The following is a 21,255-nucleotide window of genomic DNA, read 5'->3' as shown; positions in this document are numbered from 1 at the left end:
GTGGTCCCCGAACCACGAGGCGCCCTCGCCACCCAAGTGTCACCTCGCCTTGGTCTTTATACGCGTTTATCTTTTTAATTGTGACCCCTCTTCGGGGGAACTTGTCACTCGTTAGTTGAATTTATTGCGACCTTCATACACTTCGAACTATATTTTTTAATTAATTAAAATATGTGCTCAATATAGGAATATCATCCGAAAAGAATGGATTTATTTAGTGCCTACGAAATCTAACAACTGTGGCTATTTTAACGCAATTTATCTAAGGTTGGCAAGAAATTCTAAATTCAAACGAATTTTATTGTAAAGATATGGGATTTTATTTTAAAATTCAGTCATTTGTTTAGTGGTTTTTTTCAATTTACGCAAAATTGTTAAAGTAAATAAACTTGATAAGCGGTCATCATGTTTACACCTTGGTTCAGAACCTACATAAGTTATATAACGCCCCAGACGAAAATTTATCCCTAAAACTGGTCACTGCTTGGTGCCGGTATTATTAATCACAGCTTCTTACCAAATAGTATCAGCATTATTGCACATATGTACTCTAAGGAACAGGACACAATGGCGGAGAAGTTTGCGATTCTCCGGCCAGCCTTGATTAATTGCTCATCCCTACTGCTCGTATTCGAGAATGCTCAGCTCCATATGGTATTACAGACGGTATCTAAGCTACAATAGGCAATTTAAAAATTAAATACCAGAGAGACAGTACAAAATGTCTTTGAAGAGTTTCAGACTTTTTGTAGTATATGTATACTGAGTTTTCTGGGATTGATATAGCTTTTTAGGTAATACTGCCGTAGTAGACATGAGTATTGGAGCTGTTATGACTTTTTGTGGCTTCCACAATCGAGGTAAACAGTTCTTTTAATTTGTGAAATTTTATCATTGTACTTAATTGTAAAAATGTCTTGATATCCTTGTTGGTCGAGTGTGGTGTTTGGTTATCCTTACTTCTGCACTAGTAACATTCCGTATGGGAGTCAATAGTTTAATGTTGCTGTAATAGTCGATATATGATAGTCGTAGATAATAGATCAATTTGTCAGAAATCAATTCACACTTCAATTTGCGATAATGTCAGTAAAATGCAATTATTTGTCAGTAGCTTTCAATAGTTCAAGTAAATGAACAAATTAATCAAAATGCAACAAGCAAAGCAATAGTACTTTTTGATGAAAATACAAAATTACAATGAACACTTATTTTAATATTTGAACTAACAAAATCTGTTTTGATGAAAATGAATAATAATACATAAATTTGGGTAACTTCATAAGAACTATGGTCCAGATCTAACAAAGTACAAATTTTCATAAATTCGTTTTATTCTCCGCTATTGTCAACACATAATTAAAATGCAGCGAAAATACTAAGCAAAAATTCAAACATAGCTGTTATTGATACTAAACATAAATCAAATTATTTTCGATCATAAAATGGAGAATGAAAACAACCAAGCCAACTCAAACAATATAATTCAGACATTCACTTTTAAAGACTACAACAAAACAACAGAAAGATCAACATTCAGAAAACTATCTGCTCTAGTCAAGATACATGAAGACATTAAAAAAGGTGAACTCCCGTTTATTTCTAAATTACTATTCGCTGGCGGACCCAAGGCATGGTTTTGGGTGCTGCATATACAGTAAAAGTTCCTCATTCGCGTAGTATATTTTCCATAAACAGGCCGCGAATACAGAAACCGTGGATATGGAAAAGCGCGTTTACGAAGGATATTCGGTTAGGATACCTATATATTACATCCGCGAATAAAGAAATCTTTAGCCGCGAATATAGGAATAGGGGCGCATTTTTTTAATCCGCCAATAATGAAAACTCGAGTAAAGAAAACGCGAATAACGAGCTTTTACTGTATTCACAGTGGATAGCGGTTCAGATTTTATCGCAGATGCATTTGCGGGGTTGCTCGAGACACTTGAACCTCTGAGACCTGCCACCTTTGAGAGTGCTCTGGCAGTTGTTAGAAAATGTTTTCTCAGCCATTCTGATTAGTTTTTTTGTCTTGGTAAGATCGCAATTGGTCTAGCAACTGCATTCCTTCCAACCCAAAAAAAAGAAAGATGAGGTTAGAGTATTTATAATATTGTATGTTGACTATGCCAAAATGCAGATAAAGTGATAGCACACACAGTGTAGTTTCTCGTCCAGATTCATGCCTCAGGGCATATAATTAATATATAATTCAAATAATTCCATAAAGTGTTTCTTTTTTCTATCACTAGTGAACATGCGATTTATTTGTTTTTTACTTGGAAATGATAAGAAGTCTTGAATTCCAAGTCGTATTTCGACTCATTTTCGAAGCAAACCTCTGATTTCCACGTTTTTAGAAGCAATTAATAACGTTCAAATCATCTTTATAGATGAAGAAAATGGGCTCCGTCTTCGCATGGATTGGACCAACTACCATCGTTTGGATGTAATACATTCGTTTATCGATGACCTAGAGTTTGACTTTCCATCTATTTGTACTTCATTTGTCATCGGGAAATCATTGGAGGGTAGAGATTTAAAGGTGAATTTATATTTAATAATTAGAACGTGTCTTTATTAATATGCATGATTAGCATTAGTATTCAAAAGAATACTAATAAAAAGGTAATATGGTAGTTGCTAAAGTATGGATTAGTTTAATCGATCATAATTACCCAAAAAAATGACACTCAATAAACTATTTCAATTTGATTTCAAATTTTATTTTCAGCATATTAATCCTGAGTATAGTGTCAACTTATATGTCTATCGAAAAAAAAACCACATCTCTTGTTTATTTTAAGTAATCTATTAAACTGTAGTGTATATTTTGGCCTTTTGGTAATCCATTAAATTATAGTGTAATTTTAAAGTAATGTATTATTATTCGATATTTTTTGTCTGTAATGGAGTGCACTAAATCCTCTAATTACCAAAGATATATTTTAGGCATCGCATTTACTTTAAATAGCGTGCCTTGTTGAAGTTTTTTTATGTAATAATTTTTTTTTTTGCTCAATTCATTGACGAAAACATTCATGAGGTCTTGAGGTAATGCTGTAATGTTGCAGTTACTCAAGATATCGAATAGTAACGCCAACAATGCAAGTGTGTGGCTGGACGCCGGCATCCACGCTCGTGAATGGATCGCGCCTGCTGTGGCTACCTACATAGCCGACTATATCACTAGGAATTTCAATGATATGCCTGAATGTATCACTAATAAAGACTGGTAAGACTAAACATTTTCCGAATTTCCATGATTGGCATGATTTTTAGTGTAATCCATAATTTTGTACACTAGTGTAGTAGTCTAGAACATAGGTCGGACCAGTCTAGCCGTCGGGCTATTTTAAGATTTTTAAGGAATTTCTAAAATAATTTTTGAATTGCATCGCCTTTTCTGCTAAATAGAACTGTAACGTCATCTTTGTACAATGGTATAAACTGTCTAAAAAAAAACATTCATTTCAAAATTAGATTTTTCAAATTGAACATATAAATTCTAATTATTTCTAACGAATTATAAATGTGTATTCATGAAATATTTTGAAGATAAGAAGCCTTTATCACCTTCACTGCGGAGCAGGCTCATATCGGCCCGGCGCTGTAATTTCAGCTGGTGTTTCACGAAGAAAGCTATGTCCCTCTCGCTGATGGAAACCGATTATTTCAAGGGCTTATGAGAGTTCGTCACCAACAACCATATACTATAAATTATATGCAGTACTACTTTTTTTTTTACTACCTAAGCTGATAGCCTTGAGAGGCTATTTCAGTGTCAATTTAACTAGTAGGTGAGCTCACGGGGCTCAAACCTGACGACGTTGCTAACACGAACCTTATCAAGAGTCGTGCTTTGCAGAATCTACCACCGGATCGGACACGGCTGTGTCTGAGAATTAATTTACTCGTCGAGCCCTTCGTCGCAAGCGACGGGTTCGGCGAGAACGATGACCGGATATGCAGTACGTTTACGCAAAGCTATAGCTTTTTAATATACCCTAGTGCTGGTGGGTCGAAAAAGACTTGCCCGCACTGGTGGAAATATCGTTGGGGGCCCACTTCGACCCGCCGCCGCACCAGATGAAGTTTTATAATTTTAATTACCCCAGCCAAGGTGTTAAACAATGTACCTAAGAATTATATAATACGAGAGCCCAAGAAAAGGTTGAATAAGAAAATATTTTCTGTATCAATAAATTATAGGTACATTCTCCCGGTTATGAATCCCGACGGTTACGAATATTCTCACACAAAGGACCGTATGTGGCGAAAGAACAGAGCTTGGCACGGCGGCCAGTGCGTCGGTGTTGATCTTAACAGAAACTTTAGGTATGCTTGAGTAGAGTAATAATCATAATAGTTAATATTTGGGATATGTTGAAATCTAATTATGTAAATTGAACATAAATTCTTCACAATTCTGTCGGCCTTTTTATTCCTTTCTAATTTTCCTTTTTATTGCTCATTAGCCTACAGACGTTTCTTTTCATACAGCAATCACTTTTGTAGCAAATACAAAAATCGAGAAATAAATCTGTAAGGGCAGAATAGATATTTCTATTTCTAGATCTATTACATAGATTATTTTAGACATAGATAGACTATCAAACATGTATATTGAAATTAGCTGTGATTTTTTTTCTAGTATTGGCTGGGGCCAGAAAGCGTCTTCTGATAATCCGACGAACAATTTTTACAGAGGCCCAGAACCATTTTCTGAACCAGAATCATCGGCTGTCCGCGTGAGTTTAATTAAGCATTTATCACAACATATCGATAAAACCTTACTAATACTAAAACTATTTTGTGAATCTTGATTGATTTCAATTAAAAATTAAAATTTGGAAGACTAGAAAATTCATTAGTAAAATAAACTTAGCAAATTCTTTTTGGTGATATCTTCTCAAAACAAGCTGTATTGATGTCAGTGCTCTATGAGATTACTTATGGGCGTATAGAAGTCGATTATTTTTTATCATAGACCATTAAAACTATAGGATGTACACATGTATAAACAGTAAGAAAATTGCGATTTGAAGGCCGGGATAGCTTTGCTTGACATGTGTACACGAGGTATTTTGTAATGTAATGTCTTCAGTTGTGTAATTGTTATTTTCTGTTTACATTAGGAGAGCAATCTTTCATAGTTCTTAGCTCCGTTATTTTTCCTGTGTGTATTTAAACACGTATATTTATACAATCATATCATATATTGGAGTTTTGTTTTCGCACAAATAATACGCGAACGTCATTACAAATCCAGATTCATTTAGCAATAATGTGTTGATACCGAAATCGTGTCACAGCCGTTGAACGCAGAGATTAAAGTGCAAACAGGATTGAGTCGTAAATCAATTTCAGTGCACCGGTTTTATATCATTCCCGTTACATTAACTCGGTATTTGTGTAATAACCACACCTGTACGGCAGATACAATTAATAATATTTGCCGTCTATTATATTATTATGTTTTAAATGTCAATACGTACGGCCATCGACTATTGAATGGCTACTATCGGAGTCTATGGGTATATTTTAAGCACGCATGGATTGTTTGGAACGCGAAACAGTCATGAGTTATTCAGAGTGAAAGAGTTTAAAAGTACAATCCAGACTTCCATGGTCGGAATGGTCGGAAGTGATCTATTGGCCCCGGTAAAAACTTAAAACAAAATGCACTGCATACTCATATGCCGATCTAATGCAATAAAATAAAATTCATTGTCATCAGTCATTTCGCTGCACCTACCAACCACTATTTACTCTGCACTACCTTTGGTTGACTGGTAGAGAATGCCTTAGGCATTAAGTCCGCCAATGTAAATTTTACATGAAGTGTAATAAATAAATAAAATCAGTCAAAAGATGTCCACTACTAGATCTTTCCCAAACTCCAACATGTCGACAAGTTTTGCATTCGAATCGTACGGTTTCTCACGATCATGACACCAATCATTACAATATTTAAAGTTTAATTGTCTTATTTTCAATACTTCCAGGATTTCATGTTAAATTCTGGTATTACGTTTAAAGTTTACATCACATTGCATAGTTATGGAGAGGTAATCATGTTTCCATTTGCTTTCAAAGATGATCTTTGCCCAGACTACATCCGTCTGCTCGAAGGAGCAACTGCTATGTCAAGGGTAATACAATTTTTTATATTTTCCTAATTTATGTTTAACTACTGAGACATCTGAGATTCGCACTTACTTTTAATAGCAGTAGGGCGTTTCGGAACATAGTAGGATTTAGTACTTCTTTCTGGCACAATATTTCTTATTTGATTAGTGTAATAGCTATTGTTTTAAACAAGGTTAAATAGGCTTACGCAAGTGATACTGTGTAACATTCAAGAGCGAACACAGTATCGTGTTTGTTATAACAGACAGACTGGGCGTTGTCCGACAAGTCATTTAGCTAAGCTAATTCATATAAGCTATTTTTATGAGAAATTTCATCCAAACCCTGATCTCTCCACTATTCAGGGTATATATGACTTCAATGGGAACACGTATAAAGTTGGAATTTCAAAGGACGTTATGTATGGAGCTGCTGGCACAAGCAATGATTGGAGTTACGGTGAATTAGGCATTCCTTATTGTTACCTCATCGAACTACGAAGTAAAAAACATAAATTTAGACTTCCCAAAGAAGAAATAAACGAAACTTCAAACGAGATCTGGAACTCTATTAAGGCCTTAATGGAGTTTGTCGATGATACTGACAGTCAAGAGAAAATTATCGCATGAGGTAATTCAACCTTTATGCGCATCAATAATGAAAGACAATAAAATCCCCATACGTCATTTCGAAATTTAACATGCCGTTGTAAAAATCATTTGTAAAGACGTAAAATATAAATAAAAAAAAAAACAATTTTCTCTGGAATAACGTAAATTAATTAATTCAAAGTGGCCACCTCAATTTCAAGTACTCAAGTATGGGAAGTGAGATTTATTAGAGAAGGACAGAGGCGTTTTGTTAAATCATTGGATACACATGGAGGTTGGTCCGCTGATAAGAATATAATATTTTTTATCTAATTAAATTCAATTACAGGTACAAAGAATTTGATAGACTAGGGTCTAAAAATCAGGCATGTTCTATCCAAACTAAATTTTCGAACAAGTCAGGTGGGCTGAATCGAAGCTCTCATGTATCATGAAAGTAGAAGTTCGAATTTTCAATGGCCCTTATCTCACTCACCGGTTCTCTTATAGAATATATGTACTTGTATACTGTATGTATTTCGTTTCGTTTTTTACAAGTAATGCTCATGGTGAACAAACTTTCCCTCACGGTGCTTCCTGAGTGCTGTGACATAACGCTCTTCAAATAAGGTTTAAAATAATTTGTAAATGTTGGAGAACGGCTTGTTCGGCACCGCAATAAGCCATATATTATCAAACCTCTAAAAGTATTTTAAACCATTTTAAAACTTATATTTAAATTAAATATCTCATATTTAAATTAAATCGTCTTTAAATTTAAAATGACTACTAACTAAAATGAAATAAACACGGACTGGTCACATAATGCGAAATACTCGAGAGGTCTCCTCTTTAGGATATCAATAAGATAGGATATCTTAAAGATGGCAAAAAGAAAAGAAAAAGTAATTGAAAAATAAGGAAAAACGCACTAAAGCTTTCTAATTGGGGTAGGCTGCAGATAGAAGACAAAACTGTTAGATAAGGCCTTTACAAGGAAGCACGAAACTGAATGACATCCTTTGAAATGTGAACTACTGCAAAAAGAGTTCAGAATAAAAGGGCTTGATGTTAGATTTATAAATAGAGATACGACAACGCATGCCAGTCGATCCAATTATGTTTTTATCTGTAGCGATAACAATCTGGAAAGAAGAAAATAGCACAATGGATATAATGGTGGATGGACCTAGAATCACACAGATAGCCGGTATGCTTCACGAAAGGGAGATACCGTATTCCATAGCAATTGGCGATGTTGGGTCTGTACTGAGTAGGGAACAAGGGATTAAATATTCAAAGAATAACCGAAAACCAAACTGTAAGATTTTCGATATTTTTACCTATAACTTTAATACATTAGACATATAATGTGATTCTACCTGCGCAAATTCTGAGTAAATGAATTTATGAGCTTAGTATTATAATAGTTCATCATCTAATATCGCTCGTACTTTTTTTTTGCTTCTTACTTTCTGTCGTTGAGGCAACATGAAAAACGTACAGGAAACCAGTTTTTAAATAAACTATTGAATTTATAAAACATGATTCCATCATTAAAGTACTTTTTCTCTATCTGTAACGACAGATCTAAGAATGTGCCTATAAAGAATGGTCTTCAAAAGACCGTTTTAGATTATTTTTTCCGTAAATATCATAAATAATTAATACAATTTTAGTATGGTTAAAGTGTTCAAAACCGGTCTGTTACTTGACTTGTAGCTAGTAACTATGACGAGACCCTAAAATTTAGATAGGCTTATTACAAAGTCATTATGCTGAGACAATAACAATTAGCAGTCAAAAGTAAACTCATTTATACTTTCACAATGTTTATGTTTAGATCATTTCTGTGGCATCTGTTGATGAATTTACTATCGTAAACATGATTAACCCTTGGGGAGCCTCTCATAGCATTTGAGAGAGCTGGTTAAATCAATGCTTCACGAAGCTAACCTCAAAACATTTAAGAGCTAGCTTGTGTGGTTAAATATTGTTTTTCTTTATTCAAATAATAGATTGTGAAATGGATTGGGATAACTATCATCGTCTTCATGTAATTTACGCGTTCATGGAGAATTTGTCACATGAATACCCTTATTTGTGCTCGGTGGCCGTTATTGGAAAATCTGCTGAAGGACGAGATATTAAGGTTAGATTTTGTGTTATGTGATTATTAGTTTCATTGATTCACGAAATACTAAGGAATAAATGCGATTGCCGTTGCCTTATGAAGTCAAACACATTGCACTTTTTCGGGATCAAAATCAAAGTGGATTTATTCCATTATCCAGACAATGTCGATCTGCATTGTCTTTTGCACACAGTTTTTTGCCTTTATTTTTTTATTCCGGTCGATAATCAATATTTTACTCCATTTGGTGTTAAAAGGTCAAACTAACAAAAACAGTTTCGAATTTAGAAAAGTGTTGTTTGGTTTTAAAAAAAATAAGTTGTTGCATTCAAACTTTTTGAGTACATCTCTTCTGTAATTGGTTTGCGGCCATTGTTTGTTTGACTTTTTGTCAATATTAGCTGTTCATAATAAAATTAATAATCTACTCAGTAAAAATATTCCTTTAAGTCAGTTGTTCTAATTCATATATATCCAACCAGAATTTATGACACAATGTGCAGACCACATATCTATAGTAAAAATACCGACTCTGAACGCGAATAATACCCGGATCCCATATCACGTCGTCAAGAGGAAATTAAACTTTATCCCGTTGCCTTACAGATTTTAAAGGTATCTAATGGTAATGAATATAACGTTGGCGTCTGGTTAGACGCAGCTATTCATCCCCGTGAGTGGATCAGCACAGCTGTCGTGACGTACATTGCTGATAGACTCGTCCAGACCTTTCATGAGCAGCCTGATTGTGTAACTAATAAGGATTGGTACGCTCTAATTATATTGTTAAGTTTTTAAACAATCAATATCTATTAATTAGATTTACAATTTCTTAATAAAATACTTAACTACTCAATGTTCACAAATACAAACCGGTTTCTTCAAATTCTAGTGACACTTATCATACGTGTTTATACATATATTATAAGTTTCTTTTCTTTTTCTTTTTATTGCTTAGAAGGGTGGACGAGCTCACAGCCCATCTGGTGTTAAGAGGTTACTGGAGCCCAGAGACATCTACAACGTAAATGCGTCACCCATCTTGAGATATAAGTTCTAAGTTCTCAGTATAGTTACAACGGCTGCCCCACCCTTCAAACCGAAACGCATTGCTGCTTTACGGCAGAAATGGACTCACAAGAGGTCCTACCACCAATTTCTGTCTTACGATGGTTATGTACTACATGTAAATTTGGAAAAGCGCCGATTTTCTTACCAATTCTTTTCAGTGATGAATCTCCATTACAAATCGGTGGCAAGGTCGGTGATTATTTACTAGCCCCTATTGAGATCTATTTAATGAATATGATCACTTTGATTTTAAATTGATCAAAAGGTCTAAATACTTTCTTGAATAATTTTCGAACTCTCTTCCCAAAACACATTTTTGTTTTTAGGTACATACTTCCAGTCCTGAATCCGGACGGCTATGAATACACGCACACGCACGACAGAATGTGGCGTAAGAATAGGGCCCGTTACGGTGAATGCGTCGGAGTTGACCTTAACAGGAATTTCAGGTAAGGACTAACCAACGTCACGTTCCTGTTCCAACGATGAGACGGTCTTTCGCTATTGTGACTTCAATCCCAAGTTTTGAGACTGCTTGTGGCATTCGGGTCGCATGTGACTTTGATGTGACGTCACAGTCTAACTGCCTGAGTTGAGCGGCCGTTGCTTGAAAATTGGTCAAAAGTAGTACTTGTTTTCAAAGTGCTAAGGTGTTACGGTAACTAGTACTCCTAAAACCACCTGTAAGCTCAGTATGTCATGATACTTTTCAACTTATCGTTTGAATGTTTGTAATACTCAAATATTAAAATAAAACCGGCCAAAAGCGTTAATGTAGATTACATAAATGCTTCAGACCGGAGATTTATATAGTGTTAAAATAAATCGTTTCAGTTACGGCTGGGGAGAGAAAGGCGAGGAAGGTTCATCAGAAGACCCGGGTAACATCTTTTACCGAGGACCGAAACCATTCTCCGAACCTGAAACGGTCGCTCTAAGAGTGAGTTAATTACGATTCAATGCTCCAAATTACGATTCATTCAGTGCTCCATATTACCAAAATAAGGAAACTGCAATTGATTGAATGTAACAATGATATGACAATGACGTATAATTTTGGATGCAGATTGTACCTGTGCCAGTTTGGCTATTTTATTGATATCTTTAATACCACTGTAATATGTAATACTCTTCCAATTAAACGAAGAGGATGGCCTAAACCAAAGCATTAGTTTGCGTTATTTAGTACTAAAATGTTAGTGATGGTAGGACGTATTGTGAGCCCGTACTTACTTGTAGGTATACTATCCTGCTTATCCCTGTCCCGAAGCAGTCATGCGCCAGGACTGTAAGGCGTAATATCCGATGGCAGGTGACGTCATGCTAATTGTGTGATGTTTATGGGTTGAGGAATCCACTTCCTAACTGATGATCATAGGCTCCTCTGCTCATGTACATATACAAACAAAAAATGCATCCGCCGAACGCCTGAAGATGTACGTCCGAAATTTACCTAACAGACATGAGCGTACCATATGCATCCGGACTTAAAATGTGCTGCCAGTTTAAATCAATTCATATTAAATTCGTAGCGTATTCCTTTGGAATCGCCGTAAAATGTATTTCCTTTATCTTAGTCGTGTCATTATTTCAACAACATTAAAGAAGTATGACGCTTAATGTAGTTTGTATGAATTGAGATTATGTGTCTAAGATTGTGTGTTAGAATTAAAAGACAGTAGTAGGCAGTGGCTTGGTTTAACAGTTGGCTAAACCCCTGGTATTACTGACGTCCATTAGCGACGAAACTACTCACCTTCAGCTGGGCCGTATGCTGCCTACAAGGATAATTAAAAAAAAACCTCTGTTCAATGTTAACACTGTGTTGTCTCTATTTGTTTTAAATGAAAAATAGTAACTATGTATTATTTTATGACGTGTTTATTTTTACAGCGCTTGATCACCAAAAGCTCGACGCCGTTCAAGGTGTTTCTATCGTTTCATAGTTACGGCGAAGTCATTATATTCCCATGGGGGTACACAGATGAACCATGTCCTGATTATGTGGAGCTGTTGGAAGGAGGCACTTCTATTGCAAAGGTCAATGTGGTTTTCGATTATTATCTATATCTATACTAATATATAAATCTACAGTGGTTTTTACGGATGTTCCGTTATAACTACTGAACCATGCATCCGATTGACTTGAAACTTGGTATCCATGTAGAAAATACATGTACTTAATGGATAGGCAAATATTTATATGAGTTTTGGACCCCCTAATAATAATGACGATAAATAATAATGTTAATTTTAAATGCCCACCGAAGCCGGCCAGTACGGCTAGTTCTTTTATAAATTTGGAATTGTACTCATTAGACACGAAGATAAAGAGTTCCATATTTAAAAAAAAAAAAATTAATTAGATTTTTCCACTAAATCGTTTGCAACTTGAACGATTATTTTTGTATTTCGCAGGCAATATATGAAACAAGCGGACGCACATATAAAGTAGGCAGTACGAAGGATCTCATGTATTTTGCGTGCGGCAACAGTATAGATTGGAGTTACGCTGTTGCGGGCATACCTTATTCGTATATGGTTGAATTGAGAGGGAAGAAACACAGATTCCTGCTGCCTCAAAACGAAATCGAGTCAACCGCCAAAGAAGTAATGAATGGAGTATTCAGATTGTTGGATTTTGTTGACGGGAAAAGTAAAAGTTGCCAGTCGTGTGACTGTTCGAAATGATATATTCTGCTTATATAAATGAATGATAAATCAAGAATTTAACCGCTACGTTATGTAATCTAATATATAATGGAACGTCTATGGAAAATATTGTTTAAATACGAAAACATTTTTGTAATTAATAAAAGAACAATTTAAAACGATACGGAAAACGTGTTTCCGTTGCAATGACCTGTGCCAAATAGCTCGCTGATGCGGTTTCGACTATAATGGACGCAATCCAAAACTTTTTACTCCTCACACCAGCCTGATGTGTATCAGTTCATATTTTAATTAAAATTCATTATAAAGGACACGATCTATTAAAAATCTCGATAACTTTATTTACAGATTGCATTATCTTATAATACATTCAACAATCATAAAACGTACGATTTCACATTCATTTCGTATCTATTATTGATGAAAACACCTATCGTTTCACAACGTTCACTATTTTATCTTTAAAACACGACACATTCAGTTCACTGTCACGGTATACTTCGGACGGCCTATTAACCGATTTCTTTATGTTTATACATAAACATTACTAGCTCAATACGGGCGCCAAACATCGACAGGCCTTTTCTCGGGCGTCGTAAGCGACTTGCTTCGCGTCCGAACGCTTTGGTCCGACCACTCTGGGGACGCGGGACGTTTTTTACCCGCAACCGAAGGCGTAGAGCTCTCTTCCTCCCTGTCTGGGCTCGAGCTGGGATCCTCTTGGGGTGCAGGCGGTCGCAGCCACCAGTCGTAACCGCCGTAGAGTTGCGAATACAACCACGCTGGCGGGGTGGGGAGTAAAGGGGAATTTAGGAATAATTGAGCGGCTAATGCACTGTGGAATAAACTCGACGGAGCCGGTAGTGGCTGCAGGGGTTTTCTTGGTCTGGTGACGGAGGTGAACGCTCCCGGCCGTTCGTCTGGAGGAGGACTCATTGAAGCGGTGACGGATATGTCATCGTCTTGCGGGGAGCACGGCCGGGAGTTCGATGGACTCGTAGTGCTGTGAGCGCGCATTGATATTGGATTATCTGACGTCACGTCTGTAAAGATAAGAAATTTTAGTACTCTGTAAATAAAGGAATTTAAAATTGAATTGACTTAGTCCGAAATTCTTGTTTCTTGGTATTTACGCCAAACTGTAAAAACTTCCAATTCTTCAATTACGTATATTTTATTTATTTATTTTTTATTGCTTAGATGGGTGGACGAGCTCACAGTCCACCCGGTGTTAAGTAGTTACTGAAACCCATGGACATCTACAACGTAAATGCGTCACACACCTTGAGATATAAGTTCTAAGGTCTCAAGTATAGTTACAACGGCTGCCCCACCCTTCAAACCAGAACACATTACTGCTTCACGGCAGAAATAGGCAGGGTAGTGGTGCCTACCCGCGCGGGCTCACATGAGGTCCTGCCACCAGAACCACCACCGTATGTTGAATTAGAATCTGAAAAAGCGACTTACCGTTTTCGTGAGGCGGTGGGGGTCCTGGGGGCTGTGTATGCGCTGGAGGCAGCACATGTGGAGTGAAGTGCGGATGTGCTGGCAGAATTGGTGGGGGGTAATGCCGGGCTAGCGCTCCCCATTCGCCTCCAGGTAGACCAGCCAACTGATGAGCTATGCCTGAGTACAAATTAACTTATTATCAGTAACAAGCTTAGAAGTCCTCGTGGCCTAATAGATAAGACGTCCGGTGCAATTGCATCTTGCAATGCATCGGTGTTCAAATCCCGCAGACAGGTACCAATTTTTCCAATGAAATACGTACTTAACTAAATGTTAACGGTTGCCTTTCAAGGTGAAGGAATAACATCGTATAATAAGAATCAAACCTGCAAAATTATAATTTGCGTAATTACTGGTGATACCCTGCTTATTTCTGCTATGAAGCAGTAATGCGTTTCGGTTTGAAGAGTAGAGCAGCCGTTAAATACTGAGACCTTAGAACTTATATCTCAAGGTGGGTGGCGCGTTTACGTTGTAGATGTCTATGGGCTCCAGTAACCACTTAACACCAGGTGGGCTGTGAGCTCGTCCACCCATAAATGCAATAAAAAATAAAGAAAATTACAAGTAAAAGATCTAGTTTTTTGACAGCTGACAGTCACTAAAGGATATTAATGGATGAAACTAGCATTATCTTGATAGCAGAGGATATTGGAAGCCTGCACAAATAGGCACTGGTATCCTGGTTATCTCTGTTGCCCAATCACGCGCTCTGGATCAAAACGAGACTTTGACCTTCCTCATGACTCAAAGCGGTTGGCATCATTCATGTTATGGTGTCCCAATAACCACTTGACATTACGTGAGCCGTTAGCACACTTACCCATTGTACACGACAAATAAATTTGAAGTACTTCAATAAAACTGGCAAACAAAGAGACGATTCCGAATTCAATCATCACAACAATAGCGGAGCACTCGCAAAACGTTCTAGTAACGATAACAAGACACTTAACGCAGTCGTTTAAATATTTAAATAATGAGTGTGAGGACTAAGAGCTCGCTCCCTACGTAAGGGACCGAATAGAATGAAGAACCTACCTAAACGAAAATCTGACATGTTTTGTCACTTGTGCATTAAATACCACTAGACGATGACCGAGCTTTGCGCGGTTTTTTTTTATAAATTGTATTTTTTAGAAATTATATTTAAATACAAGTTACACATTGATAAAATGATGAAATATTCCAAGATCATTTAGGCATTTTTAATTGAACACGTGAGTTAAAAAGACACAAATAATATAAATAAACAATTCGTTTTCTTGGTCTAACCTTAAACCAAACCCTCATTGGCTTCGGGTGGCTTAACAACGCCATCTGCTGAAATAGCTTTAGTGTTATTGTGACTTTAAAGCAGTTAGTTGCTCTCAATTATGAAAAATAGTGTTATTATTCGCCAATAGATGTCGGGAAGAGTCATAAAGTTGATTATCGATAAAGTTGATTATTGAAAACACGAATAAAACAACATTTTCTGAAAACAAATCGTAGTTAGATCGATTTATCGCCCCCGAAATCCCCTGTATACTAAATTTTATAAAAATCGTTGGAGCCGTTTTCGAGTTTCAAATTATATATAATATATATGTACAAGAATTGCTCGTTTAAAGGTATAAATCAATAAGAAAGAATAATACATTAAAATTAAATAGTGCAAGACATTCCGAACACGGAAATTGCTTATAATTAAATTCTAAAAGCAATATTAATTACTGCATTTAAGAAGGCCGTGTGACGGTTTTATATTGAGCTGCCGCGCAGAATCGATTGTCAATTGTTTTTGACATTGACGAGATTTGAAATTACAAGTGCTTGCTTCGCGAATGATTGGTTTTCGGCTTTGGTCGCCTAGCCAGCCGAGGGAATAGGTATGGTTGGAATCGGTAACGACTACCCTCTGAATATAATTTTTATGACACCGTTGCAGACGTTTCAAATTTGACTCAATTTACTTAATAGAACTACACAAACATTAATTCTCCATTCCGCATTTCGTTTAAAATGGTTTTTAATTTAGTGCCCAAAAGCAATCTGTATTTAAAAAAGGTTCTTATTTAGATTTAAATGGAGCACATTGGTTTGAACACAATAGACTTAGACTTAACAATGATATAATAACAGCAGAATTATATGTATTTTATGACACGTCAGCCGAATATTATTGTTGATATTGTACATCTCTAAATATCATATGAATGAATGATAATTTGCAATTCAATAATCACAATAATAGGGATTTAAAAAAGTGTTTGTCTAAACTGGCAGCGTACTTAATGCAGCCGACGGAATATTTTAATAATGACTCCGTCCGCCCTCGCGGATCTTGTTACAATTCCCGCGTTATCTACGTCGCGGCACTCCTCAATTGTTACCTACTAAAACCTACTTTGACAATTGCTTTGAAAATTTCGCGCCTGTAAATCGTAACTTTATGATATTTGCGTTTCGAAACTCTTTATAATGTAGGCATTGAAATGAACACGCATTGCTTTTATTGTTTGTGACTCGTGTAGATAATATAAGACGTAAAAATTTGGAATATTTTTCAAGAAGGCTAATTGACCGTAAATTACAATGGTTTAAGAATATATGGGTGCTTAAAACTGGTAATCTTGAAGGACCATCACTTTTCCATAATATCTTTTTGAAGTTGTCGTGGCCTAAAGGATAAGACGTCCAATGCATTCGTATCTAGCCATGCAACGGTGTTCGAATCCCGCGGGCGGGTACCAATTTTTCTAATGAAATACGTATTAGTAAACTAACTTCATTTTCATACCCAACCGTCGCTGTAATTTCTATATTGAGTATTGTGATATTTTAAGTCTAGTTTGCTTTTATTCGTGAACCAACGAATTAAAATATTCGCACCTTATAAACGACACTCGTTTTGTTGTGTCCATATTCTATGGTGACTTTAACACAAACGTATCTCATTAAACGGAATAAAAAAAATGTTATTTTTTGTACGTTATTACAAAGTTAAGTCATAAACTGTGTGCATTACTAATTTGTACGTTATTACAAAGTTAAGTCGTACATTGTGTGCATTACTAATAAAAATCTTACGTTACGGACGTTTTTTCCCGGTTAGGTTACCCCTCCACATCGTCCCATAAGGAACTTCGTTACAAAAAGTCAAGTTTAAATATGATTTGTTGACATTGCACGTAATCTCTGTACTTTAAATCGTTTGAAAGACTTGACCACCATCGCGATCGTATTCACGAAAAAAAAAAAAGAAAACGGGAAATTTGTTTTGGCGTCATAATTTTCAGTTGACATTTTTAAGCGCATAAATTAACAAAGTTTGCCGTCGTCGCGACCCCGTATATTCGGCTTAACCCTTTAGCACCCACCTTGGGTAATTCCCACCCTGAGCGTACCCAACCCTTTCAGCAATAGAATAAATTACAGGCCGTTTTATGTCGCAGATACCGACGGTACGAAAATGTAAAACACATTATTTTGAATCCGACCGCTTAGCCTTTATAGGTGTAGTGCTTTATGAGTTCGTTGCAATTAGACAAGAGCAGCTTTTTAGGATTAAGCGGGGCTTAATCTTGCCTCGAGGCGGCTCAGAGCTTTTACGATAACGATTTGAGATATCGGAATGCGTTGCGAAAGCTATTTACTTTGTAACCGATTTCAGTTTATGGCAAAATTGTCTAAAATTGCTCCGTAGTTTAACTGTTTTTACCTTCATTGGGTTATAAAATTGACTGTTTTGTACGATAAGTTAAATTTCATGTTTTTTTATTTTAAATCTTCATTATATCATTTTCTACTTCTTGAATACTTATTTTCATGATCACGGACGACTAAAATACTGTACGTCAACATTTAACAACAATTTCTATTTCAATCTTTAAAATATTATGATTACAGTAAGATAAGCACAAAACCCCAAAAGTAGTTTTAATTAATTAAAAATAATAAATAAAACCGACAAACATTGTTCACTTGTGTCATTGTTGTCAGCCAAACACTATATAAGCGTAAGCGCAATTGGTGTACCGAATATCTTTAACACCAGTTTCTACCAGGAAACGAGACTCGTGCTCTAGTCAGTTCAGGTCAAGGTCATACGCTTACAGAACTGTAGTGGTGGCGTACACATTAGGGTCTCTGTTTTCCGATCACTACTTAACAACTGGTTGACTGTGAGTTCATTCAACTCTCTATTTATAAAAAAAAATTAAATTATATATGGTAAAAACAAAATGTAAAGTAAAAACGGTTTCAAACCAACTTTTCCATCCTCAAAGAACTTCATATTCGAAATAGACTTTCGCCGATTGTTCAGCTACGAATTCTCAAGTTCTTTGGACACATCTCCGGAAAGGAAGATTCAGTGGAGAGACTTGTCGTACAGGGCTGTATAGAAGACAGAAGAACTCGAGGTCGATCCCCACGCGCTGGATTGACGTCATCACTAGCACTACGAAAGCCATTGCAGTGTGCTCGCAATGCCAACATCCGCCTCCAATGAAGCAACATCGCTCGACGTGCGACTGCCTTGGAAGCGACCGGCGACAACGAGACGCAACTCTGTCCACCGACAGCCACGACTACGTTGCCTAGAGTATCCGACTAGGAAGAAATATGATAAAAAACCGTTAACGCAACAGAAAATGGATGCGGTATTAACTTGTTCAGCTAAGCATAATTTCGGATTTGCGATTGAGATATTACAGAGTAAAATTTGTACTAGCAATGGACGAGTACAAAACTCATGGGTGAACGAACCTTCATACTCAAGCCCAGATGAGACCTTGCACCTGCCAGACCATTCCATTCACGTATGTTACATATCAGCTCAAGAATCATCAGCGCGGCTTCCAATAGTGGTAGGCGCAATGAAAGTTATATTAAACTAGCTAACCCGACAGACTTCGTAGTGCCTCAATCGGTAAATAAAAGACCTAAACATTTATATAAAATAAATTTAAAACAAACAAAAGGAATACGTCCGACGGGGGACACATCAAAGGAAAAACAAATTTGTTATTTTTATTCCGAGCATTTTCATATTTATCTACCTTTTAAACCTTCTCTGGACTTCCACAAATAATTTAAGACCAAAATTAGCCAAATCGGTCCTGCCGTTCTCGAGTTTTAGCGAGACTAACGAACAGCAATTCATTTTTATATATATAGATTACAAATACATACACAAAACGCTTATATGTGTTTTGTGTATGTATTTGTAATTTAATATAAATTTCATTGCACCTACCACTATTTTATCTGCTCTACCTTTGGTTGACTCGTAGAAAATAACTCAGGGATGAAGTCCACCGATGTAAATTTTACATGAAGTGTAATAAATAAATAATCATGAGCCATCAGAAGCCGACCTGATTATCAATACTGCGGTCTACTATAATACATGAAATCAACAATAGAGAAAACACTCACGATCGTCCCCGAGGCTCCCAATTAGGATCTCCATTATTGTGAAAACGAAACAATAATTACATACGTTTAAATATGTACTTACATATAAGATATTAAACTCTCTAACAAAGAGCAAACAAACCTGCTCCTTACGTGAATGTTTACCCTAAGTCAGAAATGTAACCACGATCTTTGGCCCAACTAGAGCTGCCGAACTAAAGCGCCACCGAATTCATATTATTTTTTGTTTGAACGGGCTCAAAGCCCACCTGATGTGCAAGTGGTAACCGGAGCCCGTAGATGCCGCCACCTACCTTGAGGCCTGTGGTTTAATTTTAAAGTAATTTCGCAAATATATTTTTTGCAAGTTTGATTTTTATTACACAATATTGTAATTATATGAAGTCGTCGTGGCCTAAAGGATAAAGACGTCCGGTGCATTCGTGTAGAGCTATGCACAGGTGTTCGAATCCCAAGCGGGTGCCAATTTTTCTAATGAAATACGTACTCAACAATTGTTCACGATTGTGAGTCCGCACGGATATATACCACCACCCTGTTTATTTCTGCCGTGAAGCAGTAATGCATTTCGGTTTGAAGGGCGGGGCAGCCGTTGTAACTATACTGAGACCTTAGAACTGATATCTCAAGGTGGGCGGTGCATTTACGTCGTAGATGTCTATGGGCTCCGGTAACCACTTAACAACAGGTGGGCTGTGAGCTCGTTCGCCCAAAAAAAAAAAGAAACACCGGACGCGCAATCCTTTAGTCTCAAACTTATTCGCAAACAAATGTTAGGAAAAACCGCTATCGGATCAATCGAATTAAATCGTATATTTATGCGACAGATTTCCCATTGACAGAAGGCACTTATCCGCGTAGTGAAAATACCTCCTACAACCAATATTTGAGAATGCTCATTAATTGCATAATTTACAGTTTTCATGTTATAGCTTCAAAATATAAATATTCCTAAATATTTTTTATCCTAGTTGAGGATTTTATTTACGACTAGCGACCCGCCCTCGCTTCGCTTCGGAAACATTAAAACACACATGAAACCAAAAAATAAAAAAAATAAAAAAAAAGTAGCCTATGTTCATCAGGGACAATGTCGGCTTCTAATGGAAAAATAATTTTTCAAATCGGTCCAGTAGTTTTGGAGCCTATTCGAAACAAACAAACAAACAAATCTTTCCTCTTTATAATATTATATTATTTTCATATGTTTCCCCTTTCTCAGTTCAGTCTGTCGACAGAGCCGGTGGACCTGTATATACGGGCTTTTGGCCAAGTAATATACATTAGTTATGAGTTAATAATTATTATAATATTATTATTATTATTATTATTATTTTCATATGTTTCCCCTTTCTCAGTTCAGTCTGTCGACAGAGCCGGTGGAACTGTATATACGGGCTTTTGGCCAAGTAATATACATTAGTTATGAGTTAATAATTATGCTAGTTTTTATTGCGTGTAGTAAGTTTGGTTTTCTTCAAGCTGCATGAACTTTCTCACTATTCTGCATGTATTTAGGATAGCTGCCTTTTGTAGTGAAATAAATATGTTATCTTTTAAATCTAGAAGCTTTATTATTATTATTATTATATTATTATTATAGTATAGAAAAAAAAGGATTAACTCAAGTTAACTTCCTTCCGATCTTAAAGCTATCAGAATAATTCGTTTTAGTTTAAGATTCTTCCTCATCCACGACATGAAAAATGGAAAGGG

The 21,255-nt window shown here is 36.3% G+C and overlaps 3 protein-coding genes across 5 annotated transcripts in view; 2 read left to right on the top strand and 1 right to left on the bottom strand.

Annotated features, from left to right (window-relative positions):
* The first annotated feature begins 3,068 nt into the window (after positions 1-3,068).
* On the top strand, positions 3,069-6,764 carry LOC149503293 (carboxypeptidase B-like). The gene is made up of 5 exons (XM_089738397.1): positions 3,069-3,238; positions 4,216-4,341; positions 4,658-4,754; positions 6,012-6,158; positions 6,501-6,764. Exons 1-5 carry the CDS (start codon positions 3,069-3,071, stop codon positions 6,762-6,764), a joined length of 804 nt encoding a protein of 267 aa, XP_089594523.1.
* A 1,128-nt stretch (positions 6,765-7,892) lies between these two features.
* LOC114239560 (carboxypeptidase B) lies at positions 7,893-12,756 on the top strand. The gene is made up of 7 exons (XM_028169803.2): positions 7,893-8,046; positions 8,744-8,877; positions 9,466-9,626; positions 10,257-10,379; positions 10,765-10,870; positions 11,824-11,970; positions 12,349-12,756. Exons 1-7 carry the CDS (start codon positions 7,893-7,895, stop codon positions 12,619-12,621), a joined length of 1,098 nt encoding a protein of 365 aa, XP_028025604.2. The 3' UTR covers positions 12,622-12,756.
* A 174-nt stretch (positions 12,757-12,930) lies between these two features.
* RunxB (RUNX family transcription factor Runt related B) overlaps positions 12,931-21,255 on the bottom strand; it is an 89,766-nt gene continuing 81,441 nt past the window's right edge. For all 3 annotated transcript variants that reach the window (XM_089740080.1, XM_089740079.1, XM_089740078.1), the window contains exons 5-6: positions 14,074-14,232; positions 12,931-13,646 (exon numbers count right to left, since the gene is read on the bottom strand). In XM_089740080.1, coding sequence (XP_089596206.1) covers positions 13,156-13,646; positions 14,074-14,232 — 650 coding nt within the window. In that variant the 3' untranslated portion in view covers positions 12,931-13,155. The remainder of the gene's footprint in view (positions 13,647-14,073; positions 14,233-21,255) is intronic.

This window comes from Bombyx mandarina, chromosome 03 (genome assembly GCF_030267445.1).
Source record: "Bombyx mandarina strain Sakado chromosome 03, ASM3026744v2".
Classification (NCBI taxonomy): Eukaryota; Metazoa; Arthropoda; class Insecta; order Lepidoptera; family Bombycidae; genus Bombyx; species Bombyx mandarina.
This window is presented reverse-complemented; position numbering and strand designations above follow the sequence as displayed.